The sequence below is a fragment of the Xiphophorus couchianus genome, chromosome 18, assembly GCF_001444195.1.
Source record: "Xiphophorus couchianus chromosome 18, X_couchianus-1.0, whole genome shotgun sequence".
NCBI lineage: Eukaryota > Metazoa > Chordata > Actinopteri > Cyprinodontiformes > Poeciliidae > Xiphophorus > Xiphophorus couchianus.
The window spans coordinates 19149972-19175845 of NC_040245.1; the positions used below are offsets into that span (position 1 = coordinate 19149972).

A 25874-nucleotide genomic window follows, 5' to 3' on the forward strand; every position below is an offset into this window, starting at 1 on the left:
TTTTATGTATTTTCTCAAAGTGCCTCGTATGTGATATTTATTACTTTGTTTGTCTTGTTTTATTAAGCAGCTAATTAATTTACATATTTACTTTGTTTTCAGCAACTTATCAAATATGATCTAATGCGTGGTTGTTTGTTTGTAGACAAACATAACAAATAACTTGCAGCCCATTAGGTGTCTAAATGCAATAGATGCTCTTCTCTCTTTCCAGTTTATGCCAAATTTTGCATCGCTAATTCCACTGGTGGGCCTAGATGAAAGGCTGCTACAGATTCATCATTAACTGAACAGAGCTTTAGGGTTGCATTATTTTACTTTTACATTTCTGCTCAGTGTCCTTGTATTTAATGTTTGTACATTAATTAAGCCAAATGATCTTTCATTTGGTTGTTAGCCATAAAAAGTCTCTGCCACAGTAATTAGGAAGTGGAATTAATTGACAGTCGCATGCAGCAGAAAAATGCTATTACTCTTCTGAAATGCTGAACTGAGCTGCTTTGGAGAACAATTAACAGCTCAATCTAATTGTTTTGTTTCTGAAAGAGTGAAGGCAGCACAGAGTGAGCTGGGGACTCAGATTCTGGCAGATTTTGAAGAAGCCTTTCCTGCTCAAGGCTCCAAGGTAAACATGTTATATAAAGAAAAAAAAAATATTTTCATGTTCCTTTTTTCTCCTTATCCTCAAATAAGGAGACTAACTTTCGATGTCTAAATGTGTCCACACAGAGACCCGGTGGACCCAGTAATGTCCTCAGAGATGCCTGCCTGGTGGCAAATGTACTCGACCCGCGCATCAAACAGGAGATCATCAAAAAGTTTATCAGGCAGCACCTCTCGGAGTATCTGGTTCTCTTCCAGGAAAATCAAGATGTAAGACTAAAATAAATATTTGTTTAATCTTGCTATACACAATTGGTGCCTGAATAAAAAGCTTAGTTATTGTCCTCTGTTTTTTAGGTCGCCTGGCTGGATAAGATTGATCGCCGCTATGCTTGGATCAAGCGACAGCTGGTAGACTACGAGGAAAAATATGGTCGCATGTTTCCTGAAGAGTGGTGCATGACAGAGCGAATCGCTGTGGAGTTCTGCCACATCACCAAGTAAAAAAACACACAAAAATCACGGGTGTTCAAACAAAGCTTGGGGAATTAATCACATAGTTTATGACTGCTCCAAGTGCTAATCATTTATACAGACAAAGAGGGGAGAAAGTGAAGGGAAACAGTAAAACAAATAATTCACAGACATTGAAGAAATTTGTCATTTCAAATCCTTAGCTTTATGAATTTATCTGAATTGCTGATGAGTTTCTACTCCTGGAAAGAGTACAATCTTTTTTCAGCAGTTGAAGTTAATGGCCCACATAAGCACTGACCCAGTGTTGATACTTCTCCATTTTTTCCCTCAACTTCTCAAGCCTCTGCGTGCTTGAAAAGCAGCGGCTTTGGCCTCTGTGTGTTGCTTCTGGCTGTAACCGAAGCCCGCTTTACTTACTCCTTTCACCATAAAACTACTCGGATGAGTCTGTCATTTTGCCACCATTCCTGCTCTCACTAAGTCAAGCTAAATTGTTGTAATTCTACCCCCTCTTGTGCTTTTTGAAAGCGTGCTGACGTTTTGAAACCAGAAGTCTGACATTGCAACACAACAGCTTCTGTGCCCTTTCTGTTCAGTTCTGTGAATTCTTCCTCTATTAACGTCAAGACTCAAAAACAGTTTTTCTCCAATTTCATGTCTGTGCCTCTCACACAGACCATCAAAGTGGGATAAAGACAACAGTTCTGCCTTTAACAGGTTGTGCAAAAGTGGCTTGAATGAAAGAAAATTGCAAGTATCATCTGCAGAAGGACTAACTAGAGATAGAAGAATACTCATAGGCATCAACATGGATAGCTGGAGGAAAAAGTTGAATTTAGAACAAAGTGGCATCAATGGTGGTAACATGAAGTGAGAAAAAAAACTGCAAAGGAAACCATGACTTTGTAAACAGCTGTCATTTTAGTTTAGTTACGTTTTTATATTTCTAAAAAGTATTATACAACCACTGTGAGTGCCTTTGAATTAAAACAATTTGACGCCTGTCAAATATATATACACAAATATATATATACACAGTACACACCCAGAAAGTCACTTTAATCAAAGTTCAAGACATTGAGAGAGTGCAGTCTTACAAATATCTTGGGACAGTTAAAGATGGTAAACTAAACCTTGAAAACAATTTTGACTCAGTGTGCAAAAAGGCCCATCAGTATTGTTTCTAAGAAGACTCTGACATTTTGTTATTGACCGAAACATGACAATGCATTACCATTCGTTTTTTGAGTCGGTTTTATCCTTTTCCTTGGTGTCATACTTTTATCAAGCAACACTGAGATAAGAGAGTTCTCTTAAGGAGATTATTAAAACCGCAGTATTATGTAAAATCGTCTATTTTGAACTTTACATCATGTTATAATCTTATTCCCTCATCAAAAACATACCTGGATTTTCCGCGGCAGCCATTTTGTCTGTTCAAAATGCCTGGATAAAGCCAGCGCCGCTTTCCAGGCGCAGCTTCTTCTCAGAGCTGCAGTTTCCAAACTTCTGAGCTTCTGCCTCACCACTGGAGGCAGCCCTCCTCCAGTGGCAGGAGGGCTGCCACTGGATGGGGGAATGGCTGCCCTCCTCTGCCATTCCCCCATCCAGTTCCTTCAGATTAGCCAGCAGCAATTTGCAAACACCTGGTGGGACTGGTGGAGTATTTGAATGAATGTGCCTGGGCAAGTTGCAAAGAGACACCCTTTTTGAAGCCATCTACAAGTTCCTGTTGTGTGTGTTTGAAAAGGGTGGAACTAGCCAAGGTGATGCGAACACGGGCAAAGGAAATTGAAGTGAAACTGCTTCTGTTCGCTATCCAGAGGACGACAAACTTTGAGGGTTTGCTGGCCAAGCGCTTCACAGGATGCACCTTAACGGATATACCTGGGGTAAGAAAAGTTTCCACAGTTACAAGCTTAATGCAAACATTATTATCTCCTCAGAAAAGGAGTGTCCGAATTAAATCAAAAGTCAAATGCACTATTCACTCACAGTAATGTTACATCAGAAAGTAATGCAAACACAACAAACACCTCTTTTTTTTATTTACTAAATTTCATGTACCTACAGGCGGCAGTAGGAATTGACAGGACTTTGCTAAATTGTTCATGCCACTTACGCTTTTCCATGTTTTGTCACATTATGACCACAGACATCAATGTGTTTTATTGCGATGTTTGTGACATCGCAATAAAACACAGTGGGGAAGTGGGGAAGTAATGGATAAATAATGGACAGTTTTCAAAGTATTTAAGGATTTAAACAATGCACCTGGCATTGTATGCCCGCCAGTTAAGGCCTGGGACTTGTCCATACCAACACATGAACATGGTTTGATCTTAACCATTCCACTGCAGCTCCCCATTTCCAAGTTTGCCCTGGAGTTAGTTTCATCCCCCTGGGTATCAACTATTGTCTGAACACCTGATGCTGCTGCCATCATTTTTACAAAGTAGGAAACGTGTGTTCAGGTGTTGTGTGGCGTTGATATAGCATTTTATGCAATACGTGTCGGCCAAATAGTTGGTCACATGTTTGCTTTGTATCTATACTATGACTTTCTTCCTCCCATAAAGCCAGATGTGTTGTGTGCAATTAATGGCTCTACTGTCCACAGATTTTGCTATCTGTGCTGAGGATCTTTTCAGCTCCTCCAGAGTTATCTCTCTGATTAATCCCCTTTTGCCCAGCCAAGCAGATTAGAGAAGTCTTGTTAGGGTCTACTTTCAGATGGTAGGTTAAACATTGCTCTGTAGCAGGTTCAAAGCTTGAGATAATTTTTTTTAAACCTAACTCTGCTTTAACTTTCCGGCTAATCTGTCTGCTTTCTTGATATTTATGATGCCGTTTGTTCACTGATATTCCTTACCAAACCCTGAGGCCTTCATTGAAAAGGTATTGTATTCTGAGGTGACTTGTGAAAGCATTTGCTTGCATTAGTTTTTATTTAGAATCAACATTTTAAAAACGCATGCACACCACACTTTTCAGATTGAATGAATCTTTAGGGCAATGTTTGTGTTGCTATGTCCTGTAAAATCCCGTATGTTTTTTTTTTTCCAATTCATTTTTTTGCACTGGAAAAGTGTTGAAATTAAATAGCTGTTTTCACGTTTTAATTCAGTTCTCATCCTCAACATTTTTGACGCCTGAAGACACATTTTAATCCAGGTCATGTCTTTTGCGTGAAGGGGGAAGTGACGCTTGCAGTGAAAACAGATAATAAGGACATGATTAGTTATAGCCAAGTAGGCCAACCTCATCCTGACCTTATAGAGTTAAAGCTTCACAGAAGCCTTTTTGTCTGCAGTTCACTTCAGACCCATGCCCAGTAAGCTGTGTGTTTCGGCCAGTAATTTGGTGGAGTTGAATTATATAAATCTATGATTAAAGCACCACAGCAAGTGATCTATAGGAAAGTGCTGAAACCTTGACTAATCCAACTACAATGAAAGCTTGTCTTTACAAACTGTGCATTAGAGATTAGTACAGACGTTGTATTATATATTTCTACAGCAGCAGAAGAGACCAGATAGCCCACTAGATCAAACTAACCCATTTTTAGAGGACGATCCGGGGGAAGATGTGGGATCAGAAAAGGATGAAGATCTTGCTAAGGTAAGTTGAAGTCGCCTAAAATTTATAGCAATTTCAAAAGAGTCAGATCGCTGATCACTTTTTGTTTTTTTTCAGCCGAGGAAGCCCAAAGCTCCCGACAATCCATTTCATGGCATTATCTCCAAGTGTTTTGAGCCTCATCTCTACGTCTACATTGAGTCCCAAGACAAGTGAGCGACACACTCATAACAGCAGAGAGCACTGAAGTGGGTTAGGGTGCAAACTGCAATTTTGAGAGCAGGTTGTATGTAAAGCTGGCCCATGAATGCTTTTTGGACTTGCTGCTCATCAATCAGTCCCTTCTCCTGTTATTCTGCTTCACCTCCTCCTGCCTCTCCAGCTCTTGTTCCTCTGCATGCTTCTGTCTCCGCTGTGGCAGAAATGTTTCCCATTAGCTGCACAACCACAGAGACTGAAAGAAAGAGAGAGGGAGGGTGAATAAATGCTGTCACAGCAGATATGCCTATTTTCTTTCCCACCTCTTTCTCTCCTTTTTTTTTAGATTGCCTTTCTCTGCTCTTCTTTTGTCTGATTCATGTCTCAGTCTTTTTTATTTGCTCATTTAAAAAAAATTAACTATATTCTTTTGTTGCTTATTTCTGCACTGTTAGTTTTTGAACAACCACCTCTGCAAATTTTAACCACAAAACTTCAGTTCTCTTCCAGTCGGTCCCCCACCTTAATTCTGGCAATATTTTCTGTAACTGGAAAGAGTCGTATGCAAATCTGAGGAGCATAAAATGCTGTTTGTCCCGTCCAAGGGGACAGGATTGACCCATAAGGCAGCTACAGCTACAACCTCATTTCAGTTCAGTCCAAAAAGCAGAGGCCAAATCAGCTTGTACCCAGTGGGACGTTGCTGAGGAGAACAGTGGCCTGCTTGTTTTGTCCTTGGCTTTATTTGCCTGATTCAGGAAAACTGGGCCACAACTGGCAGCACAGAAAATTTGGCACAAGTAACACTTTCTTGTATATTTATCCAGTTGGCTCTCAGCCTCTCTGCTTGTTATTTATTCATAAGGACTCATCATATGTCTTTAATGTTTTTATATAATTAATTCATTTAATTTAAAATGGCCCTAATTCTGCTGCTTAGATATGTGTGTGTGGGTGTGTGTGTCTCTTTAAAACCTGTGTGGCTTTGGCTAACTGTTTCTGTATCTGCAGGAACCTTGGGGAATTGATTGACCGTTTTGTGGCTGATTTCCGAGCACAAGGCCCACCCAAGGCAGGGACCGAGGAGGGTGGTGCAGTGCTGCCCAGCTGTGCCGACCTCTTCGTTTACTACAAGAAGTGTATGGTCCAGTGTTCCCAACTGAGCACAGGCGAACCCATGATCGCCCTCACAACAATCTTCCAGAAGTTCCTCAGAGAATACGCCTGGAAAATCCTTTCTGGCAACCTGCCAAAGTGAGAGCTGTTTATGTTTTCTTGTTTTTGTTCGATAAATTAAAAAATGTCTGGAGAAACTTTAAGAAATCAGCTGACAAACCAAATCAGATTATTTTCAGCTCAACTTTTTCTGACCGGTGAGTGTTCAGGCAAGAACTCAGAAATATAATCACTGTGTGTAAGAGGTATTAGCTTAACTAGGGTTTGACCAGCACTGAGTGTTTTACAACGCTTTATTAGAATTTGGGTCCACTCTTTTTTCTTTTTTCTTTTTTTGGGAGTGGGGCGTTTTCTTCAATTCAGAATGTTGTAATTTAGTCAGATTGGAGGGTTTTCAAACATGAATGGTCTTGAGGTAATGTGGTGGCACATTACTTACAATGGAACTGAAGTACAGGCTTTGACTGGGAAAAGCCAGAACTTTTGTCTGGCTTCCAATCATTATTCTGCTGCATAACTAAAATACCTCCACCATATTTGACTGTCAGCATGATGTTCATTTTTATCAAATTCTGTTAGTTTTATTCCAGTTGCAGCGGGACAGCCATTTTCCAAAAAGTTCAGCTTTTCTTTCCTTATTCCACAGAATATTTTCTTAACTGTGTCGGGGATCATTAAGGTAACTTGTTCCAGATATAAGGTGGTCTTTTGTGTGCTTCTGGTCAGCAGTGGTATTAGCCCTGAAACTATATTTAAATCAGGATATGAGGCGACACATTCACAGTTCCTGCTTCACGTTGTGAGAAAGGTTTTATTTAAGTGAAAACTTGATTCTATGGCGTTAATCAAATTGAACCAGAAAATGGTATTAATCAGGTAATTTGTGATTTTACAGGGGCTGTCAGAGGTGGGTAGAGTACAAAACTTGTCCTCAATAGCTGCTTTACCTAAATATATTTTTATTCAAGTAGAAGTAAAAAGTAGTCATTCAAAAATTATTCAAGTAAAAGTATTTGCTGACAAGGCTGCTCAAATAGTAAATAGCTGTCTGATCTTAACCTCTCACCTAATTTGTAAAAAAAAATAAAATTAATCAGAGAGACTTAAAAAAATGACAAACTCTGACATTTGAAAGATTACGATAAAAAAAAAGTATTAGTTTTAAATATTATTATTCAAGTAAAGGCAAATTGTATGGTGCACTAAAATATTCAGTGTTTTTTTTTCTTCCAAAAAGTTACAAAAATAAATGTATTAAATAATTACTAAAATCTTCTCAAAGCGATTATATTTTCTATGTAAGCTAGGCCATTGGTCTTCAACCCTGGTTCTCGAGATCTTCTGTCCTGCAGGTTTTAGCTGCATCCCTGCTCCAACACAGCTGACTCAAATGACTAAGTTATACATAACAACTACCTCTTTATGGCCTCTCTTTCATTCAATTAGGATAACTCATGGCTGCAATGGCTGCAGCTTTTTTTTAAACTTTTGTTTAGCCTTAGCAGTTAACATAATCATAACTATGACACTTCAATAAACAACTTGTTAAACAAAACACTTCAAATACTGTGAGGATGTTTTTGTAAATGCTGTTTAGAACTGCATTTGTGCCCATACTGTAAACAAACCCAGCTTTGGGAATTTACAATTTTCTAGATGGTAACAAACTCATTTGTTGGAGCCTGCCACGCCTGTGTTTGTTCATTCTTTTTGGTAAATTGCAAGCCTGGTTTGCAGTTATATGTGAAACCACCATGTTCTGTCTTCACTGCGTTTGAGGGATAAGGATGGCATGCCATGTGCGATCTGGAGTTGGTTATGTTGTGGCAAAGCCTAATATGCTACCAGCGAAAACATCTCTGGCTCACTGGCCACATCAGAAATTATCCTAGGCTGTGGTGCATACACACTTGCATACAAACACACACACGGACTGAGATGTTCCTGCACGCTAATTACAGCATTGTGTTTGCAACTAATGCATCCCATATTCTGAGTCATATACAAATACTGTCATGGATGCACTCAGACTCTTTAGAAATCCACACACTTGCAGACACCCATCAAGTGGGGTGTGCTGTGAATTAGTTTTGTGAGGTTTTGAAAGGGGCCCTCAAGAGGAGCTTGAACTATGTTGTGGTTTTACCCACGTCTGTGTTATGACGTTTATTAATATTGTGTCACCAGTGTGGCCTCTTTGGACCCTGTTTTTTTCTTTTTGCATCTGTGTATAATTATGTCCATTGTGGCTAAGTTATTAAAAAATTTCATTTTTACCTGTAGTTGAAAAATATTTGTATATATTCCATTGAGAGATTAGAAGAAAGAGAGGCCAATGTAGCCCTAATAGGGGGGGGGAAATCTTTGATTTGGCATTAACTATTAAACATAGTCTCAGTGTTGTAGTACTCGAGGCCGGTCTTGGTCTCGAGACCATTTATTTGATGGTCTCGTCTCGGACTCGACCGCATTTGGTCTCTGTCTTTTCTTGGTCTCGGGCGCTGAGGACTCGGGATTTTATTTCACAACCAGTCAAGACCGCAACTGTGGAAATATCACAAAACTTACAGCATACTGTCCAGTTTAATTGCTGACATGTTTGTTTTCACTGGATGCAAAACGCACCGATTAAAAGCCAACCAATAACGTGACTTACCAATTACGTGTTTCTGTTACTTCCTCCACACCCTCCACACCTTTCATGCGGCGCTCCAAGACAATTTTGATCATATTTCACATTTTATTGTGTCATGTAGCATGGGGCGCTGGTCTTGGTCTTGATTCGGTCTTGTCTTGGTCTCGGGTTAGGTGGTCTTAACTACAACACTGCATAATCTTGTTGTGGAAATGTTCACAATGGGAAACCATCTTTAAGACTAACAGCACAAGAATTTATTTTTTACAGTACCATTAGACAAAATAATATTGAATTAACTTCCTAAATAGGATGTTGTATTATTCCAAAATTAAGCAAAAATCCCCCCAAAATTACCAACAAAATCTTTATTATGTGATTCTCTTCACAAAACACTGATGCATTCCTGGAGGATTCTCTTTCATTTTGTCAAGATCAGGGTCATCTGGGAAATTATTATGTTTCTAAAAAGAAAAAAGTGTTTTCTGAGTGTACTCTCGTTTAGCATTTCTAACTGATTAAAGGTAGTTGCAACAGTCAGTAGTCCAGAGATTGGAGTTGCCGGTTTTTGTTATGATTGCCTCTGATCTGTGATTGTCCAAAGGAAATTATCACTGGTCAAGATATTGGAACCTATCATTATAGATTTAATTAACAAACATGAATTGCTTAAAGTAAATCACCTAAAGAAGCAGAACATGGACTTAGTTATAGCTTTGGTTACCTCAGTAAAAATAACAATTATTTAAATGCAAATGCTACTACAAGTAAGGTCAGCCCTAAAACACGTGCAGCTTTCACTGTATTACTTTTATTCAATTGTAGTTTTACAAAATATATGTCATGTTTCATTAGTAAAGAGGACTTGAACGTTGAAATTAGTTTGTATAGTTCATTTACAAAAAATGTACTTCACCTGAAAGAAAAATTACATTTGGCAAAGATTAGAATTTAAAAAAACAAAATTTGTGGTAAAGCCGACCCCCATCTCAGGAAACTGTTTCCTCTCCACATCGGCCTCAAATTGATAAAGAATCGGCACACTTAAGCAGTTATTGTTGATTATTACTACTGATCCCCAATATAAGCGAATCCGCAAATAATCTCTCCCGGTGTGCTCCAAATTAGCCACCTCTCCAGATCAACTCCACTGTTCAGTTTGCACAGAAAAAAACAAAACATTGCACTTAACATTTTGGTCAACAATGGATGACAGTTCCACCAGCAGTTACTGTGGGACCCACCTAAAATGATGGGTTAGAAATGTTAGCACAATTTGATGGAGAGCCTAATTATGAAGCTTTTTAAGTGGTTCACACTGAACATTTGTGCCGGTCTGACACCCTAAGTGCTTCACATGCTCCTAACAGAGGTTACCGGGGTTTATCTCTGATGCTATGAGTGTACGCTGAATAAGAATTAAGGTCAAATACGATGTTTATTTTAGTTAAACAAAAAGACTTTGTTGGCTAGAAAGGCTTCAGGTCATTTCAAACTCCTGTTTTATACTGATGTGCTGCCATTTTCTCCCAACCTTCTTTCCCCTTTGTATCTGTAAACAAATCATTTTGCTCCCACATTCTTAATAGTTGTGTATCAATTTGTTTCTCTTGTTACCTCAGCATTTCGATGACTTGTGAAGAATCATACAAACCCTGGTTTACTATTAGACTTATTTTCATGCCAGTCTCGAGATCCATTATAACCTAAACATTCATTATCTATTAGGTGTAGACGTTTTGTGTGGCATGCTTAGTTTTTACTTTTTCTACCACTTCATAATTTGTAGAAGGGGATTTTTTGCCTACTGGGCAACTTCTCAGGCTGTACATGCTTTGAGTGACTGTAAGGAAAATAACAAATTTAAGTAAATGAATAATGCTTTCTAAATCCTAATTCCGTTGCTTTATGCTCTTTCTCTTTTTGCTGTTTTTTTTCAACATGTCCAGATCCAGCAGTAACAGCGGGGGTCTCACCATCACCAGCCTGCTGAAGGAAAAAGAAGGCTATGAGGCAGCGAAGTTCAATGTAGATGAGCTCTGCCTGATCTGCAGCATCCTTAGTACGGCAGAATACTGTCTGGCTACCACACAACAGGTATGTGCATAAATTATGGCTGGCATTTGCAGGAGAGTTTATGCAAAGTTTCGTTTAATGCTGTACGCAACCACGTTCAAGCCACTATTGTATGCACTCTAGGCGAAGGGTTGTAAAGTGTTTTGCATTACATTTCTTGTGTATATATGTTTCAGCTGGAGGAGAAGCTGAAGGAAAAAGTAGATAAGATCCTGGTGGAGAGAATAAATCTGACCGGGGAGATGGACACTTTCAGCACGTAAGCATTTTTCAGTCCACACTCAGAACACACTCATCTTCTGTGCAACAACCAAATTTGAATGTTTTCTGTGTTTTTTTACAGTGTGATCTCAAACAGTATCCAGCTGCTGGTTCAGGATCTCGATGCTGCCTGCGATCCCGCTCTGAGTGCTATGAGCAAGGTTTATAAAAGCAGTCAAACATTCAGCTCATTTAATAAAATTAAATCAAACAGCTGCCATTCATTAAAAGACAAATAAACATATTTTTGCCTGTAGCTGTAATGTCAATAGATGTTACAACACTGCATTTCTGGTGGTTTTGTGAACTTATCGCTCCCACCCAGAAGCACATTATAATTCTGTCTTTGTCTGCAATGTAATTAGATTAAATGGATTGTCACATCATGTAAGCCGCACGATTAGATGTGTTTGCGACCAGATCTTCTGCTCACTCTCTCTCTCTCTCTCTCTCTCGCGATCTGACCCTCAGATGCCATGGCAGAGCGTGGAGCATGTGGGTGACCAGAGTCCTTACGTCACATCAATCATCATGCACATTAAGCAAAACGTGCCCATCATCAGAGACAACCTTGCCTCCACTCGAAAATACTTCACACAGTTTTGCATCAAATTTACAAAGTATTACACACAGATGCACTTTTTCTTTATTCTAAGCAAGGTACTAAAGTTGTTAGAGCTAAATGTTTGTCACTTTTATCTTTCTTTTTTAGCTCTTTCATTCCTAAATTTATTAACCACTTGTTCAGATGTAAGCCTATCAGCATGGTGGGAGCCGAGCAGGTAAGTTTAATTTGCTTCAAGTTCTCTGGAGGTCATTTCCACTGGGTGAGCATTTTACAGTGTGGCATTAAAAGTTTCCTTGGTCATTTTCTCCACCAGCTCCTCCTGGATACACACTCCCTGAAGACAGTTTTGTTGGATCTTCCATCCATAGGCTCCCAGGTGCTCAGAAAGGCCCCTGCCAGTTATACCAAGATTGTAGTGAAAGGCATGACGCGTGCAGAGATGATACTTAAGGTGAGGAGTTGTGTTAAGGTATGGAGGATAATGTGCTAGGCTTCCATGCAGCAGCTCTATTCAGACGCATTCTCTTTTTCAAGTCGGTGTGTGTGGAAAATTAAATGAGTGCAAGCTTTACTTAATGAATTTTGGAAAAACTCAGCCTCATCTCTTAAAACCACTGAGGATTAAACAGCATAGCTGTCTTGGATAAACTCAGGATTACTTTGCATCTGTTTGACTGACGGATTCTTAGGAGATCTTAAGTTTGACTCTATATGCAAGACTGCCGAACTTAAACACAGTATTACTGATTTGTTGGCCTTATAGCACACTTCACATTTTATGACATTTAACTTGGGTGGCTCAATCTGTGTTGGTTGTTTTTACAACTGGAGCTTTGGGTTGATGCCCTTTAAAGGCTGGGCTCTTCAGATAAACCCTCTTACGTTTGTGGCCTGAAAAAGATTTTCTTTATTTCCGTTTAGTAGAGTTGACAGTGAAGAGCTGACATGTCTCGTTAAACATGTCAGCTCTTCACTGTCAAGTCTACTTATGTTAGATTTTTTTGTCTAACATAAGTAGACAAAAATGTCTGTTAGACTTTTGACAAAAATAGACTGGCAAAACTAAGTATAAGAGAGTTGAGGCAGAAGTTCACATCGACCCATCATGTCATTTTAGGTTTTAGTGGTTTATTTCAACCGTTCTTATTTATAGTGTAAAGATTATGTATCACACAACTCCAATGAATTTTAAAGCAAAAGTGTGTTTGAATTTCAAATTATTTCTGGATTTTCTCTGCATAACATTGGGAGCCTGTCAATGTTATGCACAGACTCCAATACTAAATAAATACCGTACTCCTCCACTAATATTGGATAAATGTTCCTAAGCAGGCTGCACAGTGGCGCAGTTGGTAGCACTGTTGCCTTGCAGCAAGAAGGTCCTGGGTTCGATTCCCGGCCGGGGTCTTTCTGCATGGAGTTTGCATGTTCTCCCTGTGCATGCGTGGGTTCTCTCCGGGTACTCCGGCTTCCTCCCATAGTCCAAAAACATGACTGTCAGGTCAATTGGTTTCTCTAAATTCTCCCTAGGTGTGAGTGTGTGTGTGCATGGTTGTTTGTCCTGTGTGTCTCTGTGTTGCCCTGCGACGGACTGGCGACCTGTCCAGGGTGTACCCCGCCTCTCGCCCGGAACGTAGCTGGAGATGGGCACCAGCAACCCTCCCGACCCCATTAGGGACAAGGGTGACCAGAAAATGGATGGATGGATGGATGGATGTTCCTAAGCAGACCGCACCAAAAACACATTTTTATTGAAATCATCAAACTTCAAGTTCTGGCAATATTCTTCAGAAATGGTCAAGCTCATTAAAATTGATTGTTTTTGTATTTTTACCAAACCAACTCCTGAGCATTGTCCAGAAATTTTCAGTAAGGTTGAGTTCAAAGCCATTCCAGACATAAAGAGTAACTAAATCCCAAATCCATTATAATTTTGTAGTAGACTACTAATTAGTAGTAGAGTGGAGCTGGGACCATTAAAGCCAGTGGAAAAGGGGCATAAATGTGTCCTTAAGATGCTATCTATATGTTTCTCTGCAAATGCTGACATTTTCTCAGAAATTTGTTGAGTTCTGCAATATTTTGCCTAAAACCATCTCAGTGCTTCGCTCTTTGGGCTGAACAGTGACTACTTTATGCAATGCACCAGCAAAACAGCCTTTCAGCCACGACATAACTTGACATTTGCCGTAGTGATCAGAAGCTTGTAACTGTGACCTTCACTTCTCTAAACATGCTTCTTGTCACTGAGACTGATCCAATCTTTCTTGTCTAACCATGAAACTTTATTTCAGATGACATCTGGATGGTTGCAAATTTCAGTTGAACGGAAAGGTGTCGGCTTTATTTTTTCGCTCTGCATTTTCTTTGTTGTTTATTGTTTTGATCGTTTCACCCTGACAAAAGAGTGATATCAAATAAGTAAAAGCCCAATATGGGTGACATTCATGGCCATGTTGACTCTGCTAAACTGAATCATGGCTGCTTTTCCATCGATCGAGGTTACACCATGCGAAGCAAGAACAGACCAAACAAACAGTTCTCCCATCAGTGTTTGTGGTCGAACCACTGAGCCAGCTTTAAATGTTTGCCTCGAGTTAGTCACTTGAGCAGATTATCCACTGCGAGTTTATTTTTGGCAGAATAACCCTTTAATTGTGTCTTTATCCCCTCTCACAATAGCACTTTATGAGCATGTTTCCACAAAATAGCTTATCTCACATGAGGCGAGAAGAAAACAGGACTGGAGCTGCTCTGGTTTAATGAACAAGCAACAGGCCAAGACCAGGCATATACCTTTAAAACCAGCGTGTGGTTGTGCCTGTGGAAAGGTGTGTGTGAGTGTCTGCTCGTGACAACACCTTCCTCCCACACATGCAGTGCACCGCATTGCAAATTGGATGATGTTTCCAGCGTAGAGGGCAATCACAGGACAGACATTTTGCCTTTTCTCAGAATTACCTTATGAGGCTCTAGAGGACACCGGTATGTGGCGGCCACACACAAACCACGCCCTAATTAACCATCTCTGGGGTGTAGAGAAATGCACGTGCTCCCTTGATTTTTACTGGACTCCCAGGAGGGCTTCTTTCCTTCCTCTGGTTGGTCTTTCTTTGTGTTTACAGTGAGCCTGATCTGCTGTGATTTTGCTGCCTTAGCCCTTTTTCACTGTGAGAGCAGGAGATAAGTGAGCCTGTCTTAGATGAAGGCCTTGTGGCACACTCGCTTCGTCTCAGACACTGACACAGACAAGCCCTTCTGTCACCATTTCATCTTTGGTTTTGTGTCGCCGTCTGTTCTCTGTGGTCTCTTTAAGCTTTGACATGGTCCTCTGCAGGAATAGCCTAAATATATATAAATTATTTTCCATTCATCTCATCTGATTCAAATTTAACATATTTTCCCTTTTCAGGGTTGCATAAATTCATTCAAAACGGCCCACTCCTTTTTTTTTTATTTGATTGCCTGAAGGCCCGATTTAACTAGAATGGATCTATCCAGTTTCTGAAGACGTCAGACGGAGATAAGGCTGCATACAGGCCTTAGATTGATTAAAGTGCACTACTCTGAAAGCAGGGTAGAAAATCTCATTGTGAAGGCTTGACATTATGTACAAGAAGAGATATAAGCAGAAAATCGTTAGTGCCAAGCGTTCTATAGGAGTAAATTTTTGCAACGGCAGATACCAAAAACAACCCTAGCGAATGAAAAGAGCAGAAATACAGCAATACTGCATATGTAATTTGTTGAAAATTTTTTCATGAGCAACAGTATATTGGATTAAAATAGTTTCCAGGTCTGGAAAAAGAAAACTGTAATAAGTGTAATTCCAGAATTTCTCCCTCCTCCATTCCTTGTTTCCTTCTTATTTAGAAATTTCTGCTAATAAGTTTTGGAGAAATTTTGGACTTTTGCTCTTAATATTCTGCTAAAAAGGACTGAGGAACTGTGAGCCTTCAAAAGAGTCAAATTTTCACATGAAAAATGAGTGGGTACCTTGAGTATTTTATCAAAGCTAAACCAAGATTAAAGGATGATTTCTCAGTATTGTGGCAGACTCTCCGGAAACACTCAAGCGAAGATTTACTCTGATGATTTTTGGCTTTTGACGGAAAGGAAAGAGAAACGTTTGGCCTGTGGCCAGCATTTCAGCCATTGACTTTGTGTAACATTGATGTTCCTTCCAGGTAATTGCTTCCACCTTGGGCTCAGACTTCTCAAAGACAAACCTATTGTAAGAAGGTCAACACAGGAATTTCTTTGCCTTCACTCAATGATAGTTTCAAATTGCACTTCAGGATGCTGTGGACTCGAATTAAGTCTGGTTTACCTTTACAGTAAAACTACAGTTTAGCGTGAGAGTTGCAGGAGCTTCACAAGTGTTTAATGCTTGTTGTGAGATAGTCACAGCTGCCAGCTCCACGTTTATTTAATTTCAGACCAGCCAGTGCTTTATACTAAAGCAGTATTGTTTTAAGTTGTATTTTATACCCTTGAGAGCATATGTAAATAATCCAGGGAGGTAAATTAGATTTACAAAAGTCTTGATCCCTTTGGTATGATATTCAAATCAGCTTTTCTAAGCATTAGCATTTATTCACCATTGCATAAGTATGATCTGTTTTCATTTGGGAAATATCCATTGCTACATGCTCTGAACTGTACACTTTCTAATCTACTGCTTTGTCTCCCTGCATGATGCAGCAAGACTGCTTGAGCTTCATGGGTTGAAAGCAAAGTTATAGAAAAGAGAAAGTTTGTCATTAATGTCATGAGAAGCAACTACATACATCCTTGCTGCTTTAGTTGGATTTAAGTAAAATTAAGGAAAAGTAGCAGTCAGGTACTGCAAATCAAATGCAATTGATTTATTGATATCCAGCAATGTTCACTTCGGTTTTTAAAGTTTGTAAGTGTGGAGTAAACAGGTTTTTATAAGCACAATGCCAAGAAGGAATAGAAGCAATTGTTTGTGGCCATCACCCTATTAAGGGTCATAAGGACATTTCCATATAATTTGAAGTTCATTTTACAGTGAGAATGATTATTCACTTGTGTAAAACATGTAAGACAATTTTTCCTGGAGTGAACATCTCAGCGAAATCATCACAAGGTTAGATTGTGCAACACTGAGAAAATGCAAAACAAAAAACTTAGATCTCCATCTCAGACTCTGCAGGCTTTTGTTTGCATGTTAAAAGATTCAGAACAGCACAATAAACAAATATAAGTATTTTTTAAAATACCAAATATTCCACCAAACACCAATGCATAGCCACAGGTCACTAGTCTGGGTGCTGCTGGATTAATAGCAAGTTTTCAATCGACCATGACTTTATGGGTCCTGATCTTTAGTGTCATAGAATAGGTGGAACAAACCTTGGATGTGAGTCACCAGAAATGTCTTTGTCTCAAGATTTTGAGAGGCACGATAGGAAAAAAGACTAATGTTTCAGGCCAGTTGAGGCATATGGGTCTATTGAGAAAACTAAACTGACCAATGTCTTTTGGACAGATGAAACTAAAGTTCAGTTGTACAGCCAGAAAACAACTGCTTTGTTTGAAGAACATCAAACACAGCATATTGGCACATACACCTCATACCACTTAGGAAGCATGGTGGAAGCATAGTGGTGGAGAAGAAATGATTTGGGCTTGTGTTGTACTTACTGGGCATTGACATGTAGGATTCATTGAATGCATTTCAAACCCCAATGTATACCAAAGTATGTCAGAGTTAAACATCTGTCCAACATCTAAAGCTTTGCAGGAATTAAGTTACTAACAGGACTGGGGTCGCAAGCACAGCAAAAAATCTCAATCAGGATGACTGACAAAGAGAAGACAAAGCTGTAAAAGATAAAGAATGTCCTGAAAAATGCTACAACAGAATCTGTGTGTAAGTAGGATTCTGATTCTGTGTGGGTTTGCCACTGTTGGATCACGGAAAGATTTGCGAAAGGGTTTACCAGACACATATTTACAGCAACCCTAGGGATCAATGGAGCCTTGAATCCCCACTTGTAAAATGTCACTGAAAATGTCACTGAAACAGAGGACCCCAGAAAGATAAAGGTTTGCCTCAAATACGAGTCGCAATAATAAAAGAAATAAAACGTAAAAACCTCAGACATGAGTAACAGCAGTAAGCTGTTACTTATTGATTAAGACAAATCGAGTGCAAAGATATGCATTCAACAGCATAAATTGTAGCCTGTCATTAAAGAAGCAAAAGCACTACAGAAAGTTGAGTAAAGATCCTGTCTCCTAATAGTAGCTGTCAGATTCTTTGCTTTGAGCGTTAAAAAATGAATCTGTTTGGGCTCGCTGTATTGTGAGCCAGAGCTCAGTTATGTTCAAAGAACATAAGACTCTCTCTGTCTGTCTGAGATGGCCTCTCCTGGCCTGCACAATGCCTGTGAGACGTGGCTGTTTTCCACACTCTCTCAGCCCAGCCCACCATAGCTCCAGCTTTCTTCTCTTCTTCTGAAGTTTTCTTTCTGGGGAGCATTTCAAAGGCAGCCCCATCCCCACCCCTGTCCAGGCTGAATTTTTCTCCATTTCTCGCTCTAACGTTTAACGCTCTTTTTTTTTCATTCCTAACTCTTCCAATTTCTCTCCCTTTTTTATGTTCGCGGTCCCCGTCGGCCTTTCTCTTGGCCCGGTTCCAGGACAGTTGCAAAGTAAATCACTCAGTTAGCAGGTCCCATAAGAAAACAGAGAATTCCAGGGAATCCTGAGCCTCTCCTGCCTGCTCTTCCCTCCATTTCTGTCCTGCTGTGATTCCTGTATGCTCCATGTGCAGCTCATAGATTTTAATTTGTATAAAAGATGCAAACGCTTGCATTCACAAATAGCATGTTGTAGTTGGAATACTGAGGGAAGGATTTTGTGAGCAGGTTGATCTGTAGATGCTGTCAGTCACGTTTCATTCTTAAAAAAAACATTGTTGTCCTCATTTCGCAAAAAAAACAACAGGTTTTTGTGTCTTTTTATAACCCATATTAATTTTTATTTTGAAAAGATTTCTTGTGAAACTATTTCCTATCCACTCATGCATGATGCAACTGGTTTGCAAACGGTGAAAATGTAAGCTGTATGAGGAATAAATAAAACCAGAATTCTGACTTCACATGCAGCTTCTTTGACTTCGTTAAATCAAGTGGTCCTGTATGTGGATCATTGAGGCCCCACGTGGAATTGCTCAAAGACCTCTTGTGTGGTCTTATGGTGGTTAATTGGAAAGTAGCAATGAACAAGTAGAAAGGTTAAAAACTACAATAAACTCTAAATGTTTCCACAGGTGGTGATGGCCCCACACGAACCAGCAGTGGTGTTCGTTGATAACTACATCAAACTTCTGGCTGATGGGAACCCAGAGACCTTCCAAAAGATTTTGGATATGAAGGCAAGTTGGTTGGTTCTACCCCTGTTTTAAATAAATTGTTGTTTGTTGTCCTAGCTTGTGATAATTTGTTCCAATGAACTGAAAGGAGGTCTAAAATGACTAATTGTAATTTAAATCAGCCTTTAGTTGAAAGCAGTCTTTCAGTTTTTGATCAACAATGTAACGTTTCCTTTCACAATTTTTTTTATATATATTGTGGATTTATTTTATTTGAAATAAAAATCTTTTAATAAGTGAGGATTTTAATAAGTGCATTAACAACCCAATCTTATTATTTATTGTTGGACTACATTCTTGGCATTGTTCTGTTGCAGCAACAAGTTGTGTAAGTGCATCTTCCATCACACATTTTACAGGAGCTTTTGAGATGCTCTATATCCAGCTTTCATAGTGTGATGTGTTCAAGTCCTGTACAATTCTTGAAATTTCACTTGACATAGGTACAACAAGTTGAAAGTAATTGGTTAATTAGTTGGGCCATCTGCTCCGGTGCAGCCTGCAGTCGGCTGCATAACAGTGGAAGCAGTGAATTTCTTATATATTTTTTTACAAGCCACTGACATGTATCGTTGGCATTTTATCCCGCTGACCAGCAGGTGCAAGGGTTACTCTTTGCTCCACACAGATCTGGTCACTCTTTCTGGAGTCTCAATAAAGGGACTTTAAACTATATGAATAGCATGACAGAGTTTTAGAGGTTATAAAATCTTGCTGTACCTTGATTCACTTAAGAGTTTTTAAGTTCACCTATTTTCCCCTCCATTGCTGTTTAAACCTGTGTACGGTTTTCTTTTTTTTCTTTTCTTATAAATTAACCCAATCTGGTAGCGTAAGAGAAAGCCATGGAACTGATATTGAATTCTAGACCCACACCCTCAAGCATGTTCTGTAATTGTTTCCTTTTATATTCATTGTGTTTTTGGTGCGGGTTTGTGTGGGTGTGCAGGGTCTGAAGCGCAGTGAACAAAGCAGCATGCTGGAGCTCTTCAGGCAGAGGTTACCCACTCCACCCTCTGGATCTGACAGCGGCCCATCCCTGTCCTTCAGTGCCCCCACCCCAGAGCAAGAGTCGTCTCGTATCCGCAAGCTGGAGAAGCTCATCAAAAAGAGACTGTGAAGAGACTCAGATCTTGATCATAACAAGCGCTGCTGGCGCCTTCAGTTACGCATCTCAGAGACTTCATTAGACTCGATTCAGTTAGAGTGGAGAGCTACAGAAAGAGGAAAAAGTTGGCTAAACTTTCTAAGTGATGGTATCACACAACCCATCCGATGCTTGGTTATGAAGAAACTTCCTCAACGGTTTGTTGCTGTTGCACACGTCCTGTATTTCTGTAAATTTCCACCGTTGTTTCTGTGACACTAACGTCAATGATCTCAGATGGCCTAACGTACTATTGGTGATTAAATTCTGCTCGGAGTGTCTCCTGCTGCTTCTTAATGTACCTAATCATGGATGATTCTAAGATGTTAATTAAATTTACTGTTTCTGAATATTAACAAGAGGATGGTGTATATTTGTAAGAACTGCTTAAGCATGAAGGAGAGTGGATTGAAATATTATTTGTGTCATCTTTAACGGGGACTTTTCTCTCGGGTGTTGATGTTGTTGAGGCCTATAATCATCACATACGTCTGACACAGATCTGCTGTTTCGGTGAGCAGACGATCACATGCAATGTCTTGCAAATTTATTTGTAGCCTTTCAACTTATTCATGTTCTGTCACTCTTCCTGCTTTAAACTCATATATATGTTATTTAGATCAACATAAAGTAGTACATGACTGTGATGTGGAAGGAAAATATTAATGCTTTTCATTAATTGAAAGTCTGAAAATTGTGCTGTGCATTTGTTTGCAGCCTACTCTGATACCCTTGGATAAAATCTATTGCAATCAGTTTTTTAATGGTGTCCAGGTGTGCATGTTTTAATTTATATAAATAGCTATTGCTGGAAGAATATTGACAGGAAAGGGGACGCAAATGATTGCAAGAATTTTCAGTTTTTTATGTGTGAATAAAACATATTACTTCCACTTCACAATTACACACTACTTTGTGTTGGTTTATGGATTCCCAATAACATACACAGAAGTTAGTGGTCGTAACCTGAAAAATGTCAACATTTGACATGAGTGTGCATATTGCAACGCACATGTGATTAAGTGCAGGTAATTATTTCTTTACTTAACAGTTCAATATTTAGAAATTAGGTTTCATACATCTGATCAGCTTTCGGATAATGCATCATGTGTAAGAGTCTCTGCAATACAAAAAACTATTCATTTACTGCACCTATTTATTTTAATTCCAGCCTTCCAGGTTCACCATGCTCCTTACCAATCTTGGTTTTGTACACTCCAAAACACCACGATTATTAAAACATTTCCATTGATTCTCCCCATCCCCTGCTTTATGCTCAATCTAAGTGAGTTTGTGTTGTTTTACTTGCACGCTGTGCACAATACCAGGAAAGCATATCAACCTAAGCTTAATAAGGGCCAATTTCAATGTAGGTCTGGAAAAAGTCCCAAATCCTGGCCTGGCCTCTTCTTGCCAATTATCTTCCAACCAATCAGCGCTTGTAAAGGCGTTTCCTTTCCTGTCTTTGTGGTTGTGAAAGCCCCCCCTTCGAGGGGCCTGAAGTTTGAAGAGCAGCCGCGGGTGGTTGGTTTACCGCAGTCTCTTTGATTCCTGCACAGATGTAAATGAACGGTCCCACTGTAACTTGAAGTGTGGCGTGAGGCTAGGGGAGTCTGGTGAGCTTTACTATTAAAGTGAAGGAAGTTGAAAGGCAATGAAGCTGTTCGGAGATTGAGTCCAACCCCCCCTCAGGTTAATGATATTTCCAGCCTGTAGTGGTGCGTTCAGAACGGGAAGAAGTTTTTTGCAGTAACACGAGGGACGCGAAATCTGCAAGAGTTTCTCTGTCACAGGCGGCGTCAGCTGGATTTTTGCAACTTAAGACCAGAAATGGTTGGTAGCTTGGACTTGCCAAATGTAATCGACGGAGATCCTCTGGATATGAGCTGCACCAGGACTGATAGAGGACTCGATAGCCCGGACTCTGGTTTACCCCCGAGTCCGAGCCCAAGCGCCTGGCTGCAGCCTGTGGGTGCAGAGAAAGCCGGTGGTGTGAACCTGGTGTCTGAGGAAGAAGGAAGGGCCTCTCTGGTATGTAATATCTTCTGTGCTTTACAATATACCTGATGTTATAAACTCAGAGTTCAGATGTTTCATGCTCTTTAACTTTATTTTTAATTAATTTTTAATAGTCTAACCTTTAAGTCGGGTCACAGGGCATGTTTTGTTTTTTCTCCCTATTAAGTATTTTTTTTATATAGATCTTTTAATCAGCACATACTTGTAAACTCCGGTTTACTGATAATATTAGCACCATATTTGACTCGGTGGTGATTTTTGATATGGGCATTATGGCTCAACCCCAGAGCGGCACAATTTTTAGGATGGCAGGAGAACTCCACCAATATAAGTTGTAGCTCTAGGAGTTGCCTATTCTTTTTTGCATGCCAAATTTATGGGCAGGTGACTAGTGTTATAATGAAAGTTGCTAATTAGTTTGTACCCAAAGATTTTGAGCTAAATTAAAAGGGCTGTTTTTTGCACTTTTTAAAAAATCTTTTAGGAGTCAAGACTGCATTTGATTATATCTAATGTAGTCTAAAATACTTGGGCTGGTGAAGTTGAGACTTTATTATTTCACATTCTAGATAAATGCTATCCCACTTCTATTTTGGATGATAAAAGATGCATGCTGCCATTTTTCTCAAATATGCTTCCAACTGCCTTTCCACAAAAAAATATGCAAAACTTTATTGATGCTCATGCCTCAGGTTGATATTTATGCATGTGGTGGATTTCTAAGAATTTTATTTATTTATTTATTTATTTTCAGATCTTAGCTTCAACAAGTGGAACTCTCCCACTACTACAGCCTCTATCATTTGGAGAAGGCATAGCCCTTGATTTGTTACCATCACAAGAACTGAGGTAGGTTGACCTTATCAGAACAAGACACGATCGCTGCTTAGGGCCTAATGTTGGCCTGTGGAGTGCTCTGAAAAGTACTTAAAATTTTACTGGATAGTTTGGTGAGAAAATGTATTAGTTATAATAAAGGTTAAATGATTCATAAAATAACATTTTCATAAAAAAATTAGAAACTACAGTTGTTTCATGCTGTTTAAATTTGACTTTGCTCTTAATTTAGCTCTGATTAGCTGCTAGCCTCTGGGGAAAATCTAAATCCATTCATACTTTATATAAACTCTGGATAACTGCTTGTGACCTTTTGGTGAAACACAAATTCACTACGGTTCGGTAGTTGATTGAAATCTGATGCTTGTTCACTAACACTTTATCTCATTTCCAGATACACGTCATTTGTGAACTATGACTCAGACCGTCACTTCATCCAAAATGTGGCCCTCCAGCCAAGGGCCCAGGGCCTCCAACACTGCCAGCAGACAATTGTGGCTTTGCCGCACAGTACGTGGCGTCACTACAAGACCCAGCTGAACTTCCAGCCCCGCCATCGACCCAACCGCTACAAGAGCACCACAATCATCTACCCCAAGAAAACTAGCACAGTCTACATAACGGAGCTGAACTATGACGCCCATCGACTGTCCAAGCGCTTCTTGTCCAGCGTGGAGCTGGAAGTGGCTGGGAGCAGGAGGCTGCTTCAGTGAAGGAAGAGGAGATGAGGGGGCATCCTGTCCTGATGTGCCCACTTAAGTTGCACTAAAAGTCAGTTCAAGCTCACTTGGTTTTTTTGGGGGGGGTTTTTTCTTTTTGCTTCTCATCACAAACAGAAATATCTATAGACCTGGTCATCTTTTCTCTGGCCTATTGTTTTGTTTATAGCCCACCTGAGTGGTGGTTTCTGGACTGGAGGTCATCACAGTTAAACCAGCTAGGTCCTCCTCTTTGGGCCTTTTAAAATGCATCACTGAAACCTGAACATCTACCAAATGCTCTTATTGTTGTAGTCTTTTATCAGATGTTTTGTGCTCCTGCTTGATCAGAGAATGGAGCTTATTTCTGGGTTTAGGTGGATGTGTTTGCTTTGAAGCTTAATGTTGATGCTAGCCACCAACCTGCTGTGGTGTTTGTGTATCTTCCTTGTAGTCGTTATCCAAAACTGTGGAGAGGATCTGCTCTAGTACAGCAAAGATGAGAATTGATTTTTACAAAGTTGACCTTTTATGTATTTATGGCCCGGTAGGTTTATTGAAAGTACTATTAAGTGCTCCTTTATTTGAGAAGATATTTTTTATCTGGGGACAAACTCAACTCATCTTGCACCGAGATGAGTTGTTTCCATTAGCACACCCGCTATCATCTGATCAAGCACTCAGAGTATTTTAATTTCTTTAAAGATTTATTACCTTTTTAAAGATGCAACGGGGCTTTTAATTGGGCTATGTGTCAATCTAATTAGTTTTGACATGAGAGGGCTGTTGGAACAGGTTGCCTTGGACTTGATCGGTAATAGATTAGATCCACATTGTGTGTAGGTGAAATCCTTTTCCTAGACTTGCAGGTTCTTAATCTTTTTTATTTGCAGAGTATTTTCAATGTACATGGCGTAGTGCAGCGCTCTTCCATCCCTTTTTATAAACATTAATTTGCTCACCCAATTCGCATGATGTAAATACTATGAAGATGTATGTTTCCAGTGTATAAATTTAGATTAACCAGGTAGCACAAATGACACCCTATTTAGCTATTCAGTAATGATGGCATAAATCACTGGCTTACTACATTCTTTTATTAATTGTGGTGTGACTTTTTTATTTTTATGTTTTATTTATTGTGAGTGAGTTTTTAAAAACTAATTAACATGCTCTTTCCACTGTTCATTTTATTTTGAAATGCCTTCTGTGCCTTATTCATTTCCATCACTTGGTTGATGTCTGAATAAAATAAACACTTCATAAAATAAACAATTTTGTCTTATTTTTAACATCGTGTGATTACTCTTAGATATTAGACATTGTCTGCATATCAGTTTTAACTGATAAACCTTGTTAAACTTTTCTAGTTCAAACTTTGGATGCTACGCTTGCTATGCTACCAAATAAAAAAAGGTTCTTGATGTGATATGTTGAGGGTGAATGCGTTCCGAAAATGCACATACACCATGATTTCAATATTTTTTTCAGCCATAAATCCTGCATAAAATAAATAAAAAGTTAATTTATGTTTCTCCTTTTTGAGAACGAGTAATTTGCTCTGATGTTTGTTTCTTTGGGTTCAATCTTTTTAGTCTTGTGCTACTGCAGTGCCCTCTTGTGGCTTTAGCGTGAAGGTACAATGTAAGGTAATTTTCCAGCCAGGTCTGTTCTTGTGTTTTTGTCACTTGTATAATGTGTATTTATAAGTGTATATCTATTGATACCATTCATGTACCAGAAGTACATCATTGCTTTTGTGGGCACTATTACGTCATGGTTTTCGGATCATTTCATTTGTCATTATTTAGCACATGCTGAACTACACCGGACTCAGTATAAACAAAAACACGTCTTGATTTTGCCTGTTCACTTTCTGTACTTTTTTTTTCAGTAGGGAAAAAAGGTTTCGCATAATCCATAACCTCCTGCAATTTAAAAATGTGATCGTCTTTGTATAGAGTGCTGAAATTATATTTATTTAATCAAAGATTAGTTGACTAGACAATTGAAGTTGACATTACATAGTCTACTTTTATGTTTTTAGTTTTCATTTTCCAAATGTTCCAACTTACGGTTTAGTCTTCACGTTTCCTACATTAGCCAACTTTTTGGGGGGTACATCAGGAATTTTGATTTTTCCCTAGGGACCCTGAAGCCAGCATGACTTCGAAGTAAAACCGGAATAAAAACGT

At 39.3% G+C, this 25874-nt stretch overlaps 2 protein-coding genes across 3 annotated transcripts in view; both read left to right on the forward strand.

The window, feature by feature from the left end:
- Positions 1–20481, forward strand: part of vps53 (VPS53 subunit of GARP complex) — a 34096-nt gene extending 13615 nt beyond the window's left edge. The window contains exons 8-22 of one of the 2 annotated variants that reach the window (XM_028045788.1): positions 547–625; positions 730–873; positions 961–1103; positions 2831–2972; positions 4600–4701; positions 4777–4871; positions 5869–6111; positions 10618–10765; positions 10921–11003; positions 11088–11166; positions 11477–11625; positions 11718–11787; positions 11887–12024; positions 18877–18981; positions 19928–20481. In XM_028045788.1, the coding sequence (XP_027901589.1) occupies positions 547–625; positions 730–873; positions 961–1103; positions 2831–2972; positions 4600–4701; positions 4777–4871; positions 5869–6111; positions 10618–10765; positions 10921–11003; positions 11088–11166; positions 11477–11625; positions 11718–11787; positions 11887–12024; positions 18877–18981; positions 19928–20098 (1891 nt within the window). In that variant the 3' untranslated portion in view covers positions 20099–20481. The remainder of the gene's footprint in view (positions 1–546; positions 626–729; positions 874–960; positions 1104–2830; positions 2973–4599; positions 4702–4776; positions 4872–5868; positions 6112–10617; positions 10766–10920; positions 11004–11087; positions 11167–11476; positions 11626–11717; positions 11788–11886; positions 12025–18876; positions 18982–19927) is intronic. The other variant, XM_028045789.1, reaches the window with a different exon arrangement.
- Positions 20482–21588: 1107 nt separating this feature from the next.
- Positions 21589–25108, forward strand: rflnb (refilin B). Its single transcript, XM_028045790.1, has 3 exons — positions 21589–22156; positions 22899–22993; positions 23376–25108. The coding sequence occupies exons 1-3, from the start codon at positions 21956–21958 to the stop codon at positions 23692–23694; spliced, it is 615 nt and encodes a 204-aa protein (XP_027901591.1). The 5' UTR covers positions 21589–21955; the 3' UTR covers positions 23695–25108.
- Positions 25109–25874: the final 766 nt, after the last annotated feature.

Bases quoted from the DNA above. Each gene is read 5' to 3' on its own strand.
- rflnb (XM_028045790.1), top strand. From the start codon at position 21,956: ATGGTTGGTAGCTTGGACTTGCCAAATGTAATCGACGGAGATCCTCTG. The intron at 22,157-22,898 runs GTATGTAATATC...ATTTATTTTCAG, and splicing joins AAGAAGGAAGGGCCTCTCTG to ATCTTAGCTTCAACAAGTGG. The intron at 22,994-23,375 runs GTAGGTTGACCT...TCTCATTTCCAG, and splicing joins TTACCATCACAAGAACTGAG to ATACACGTCATTTGTGAACT.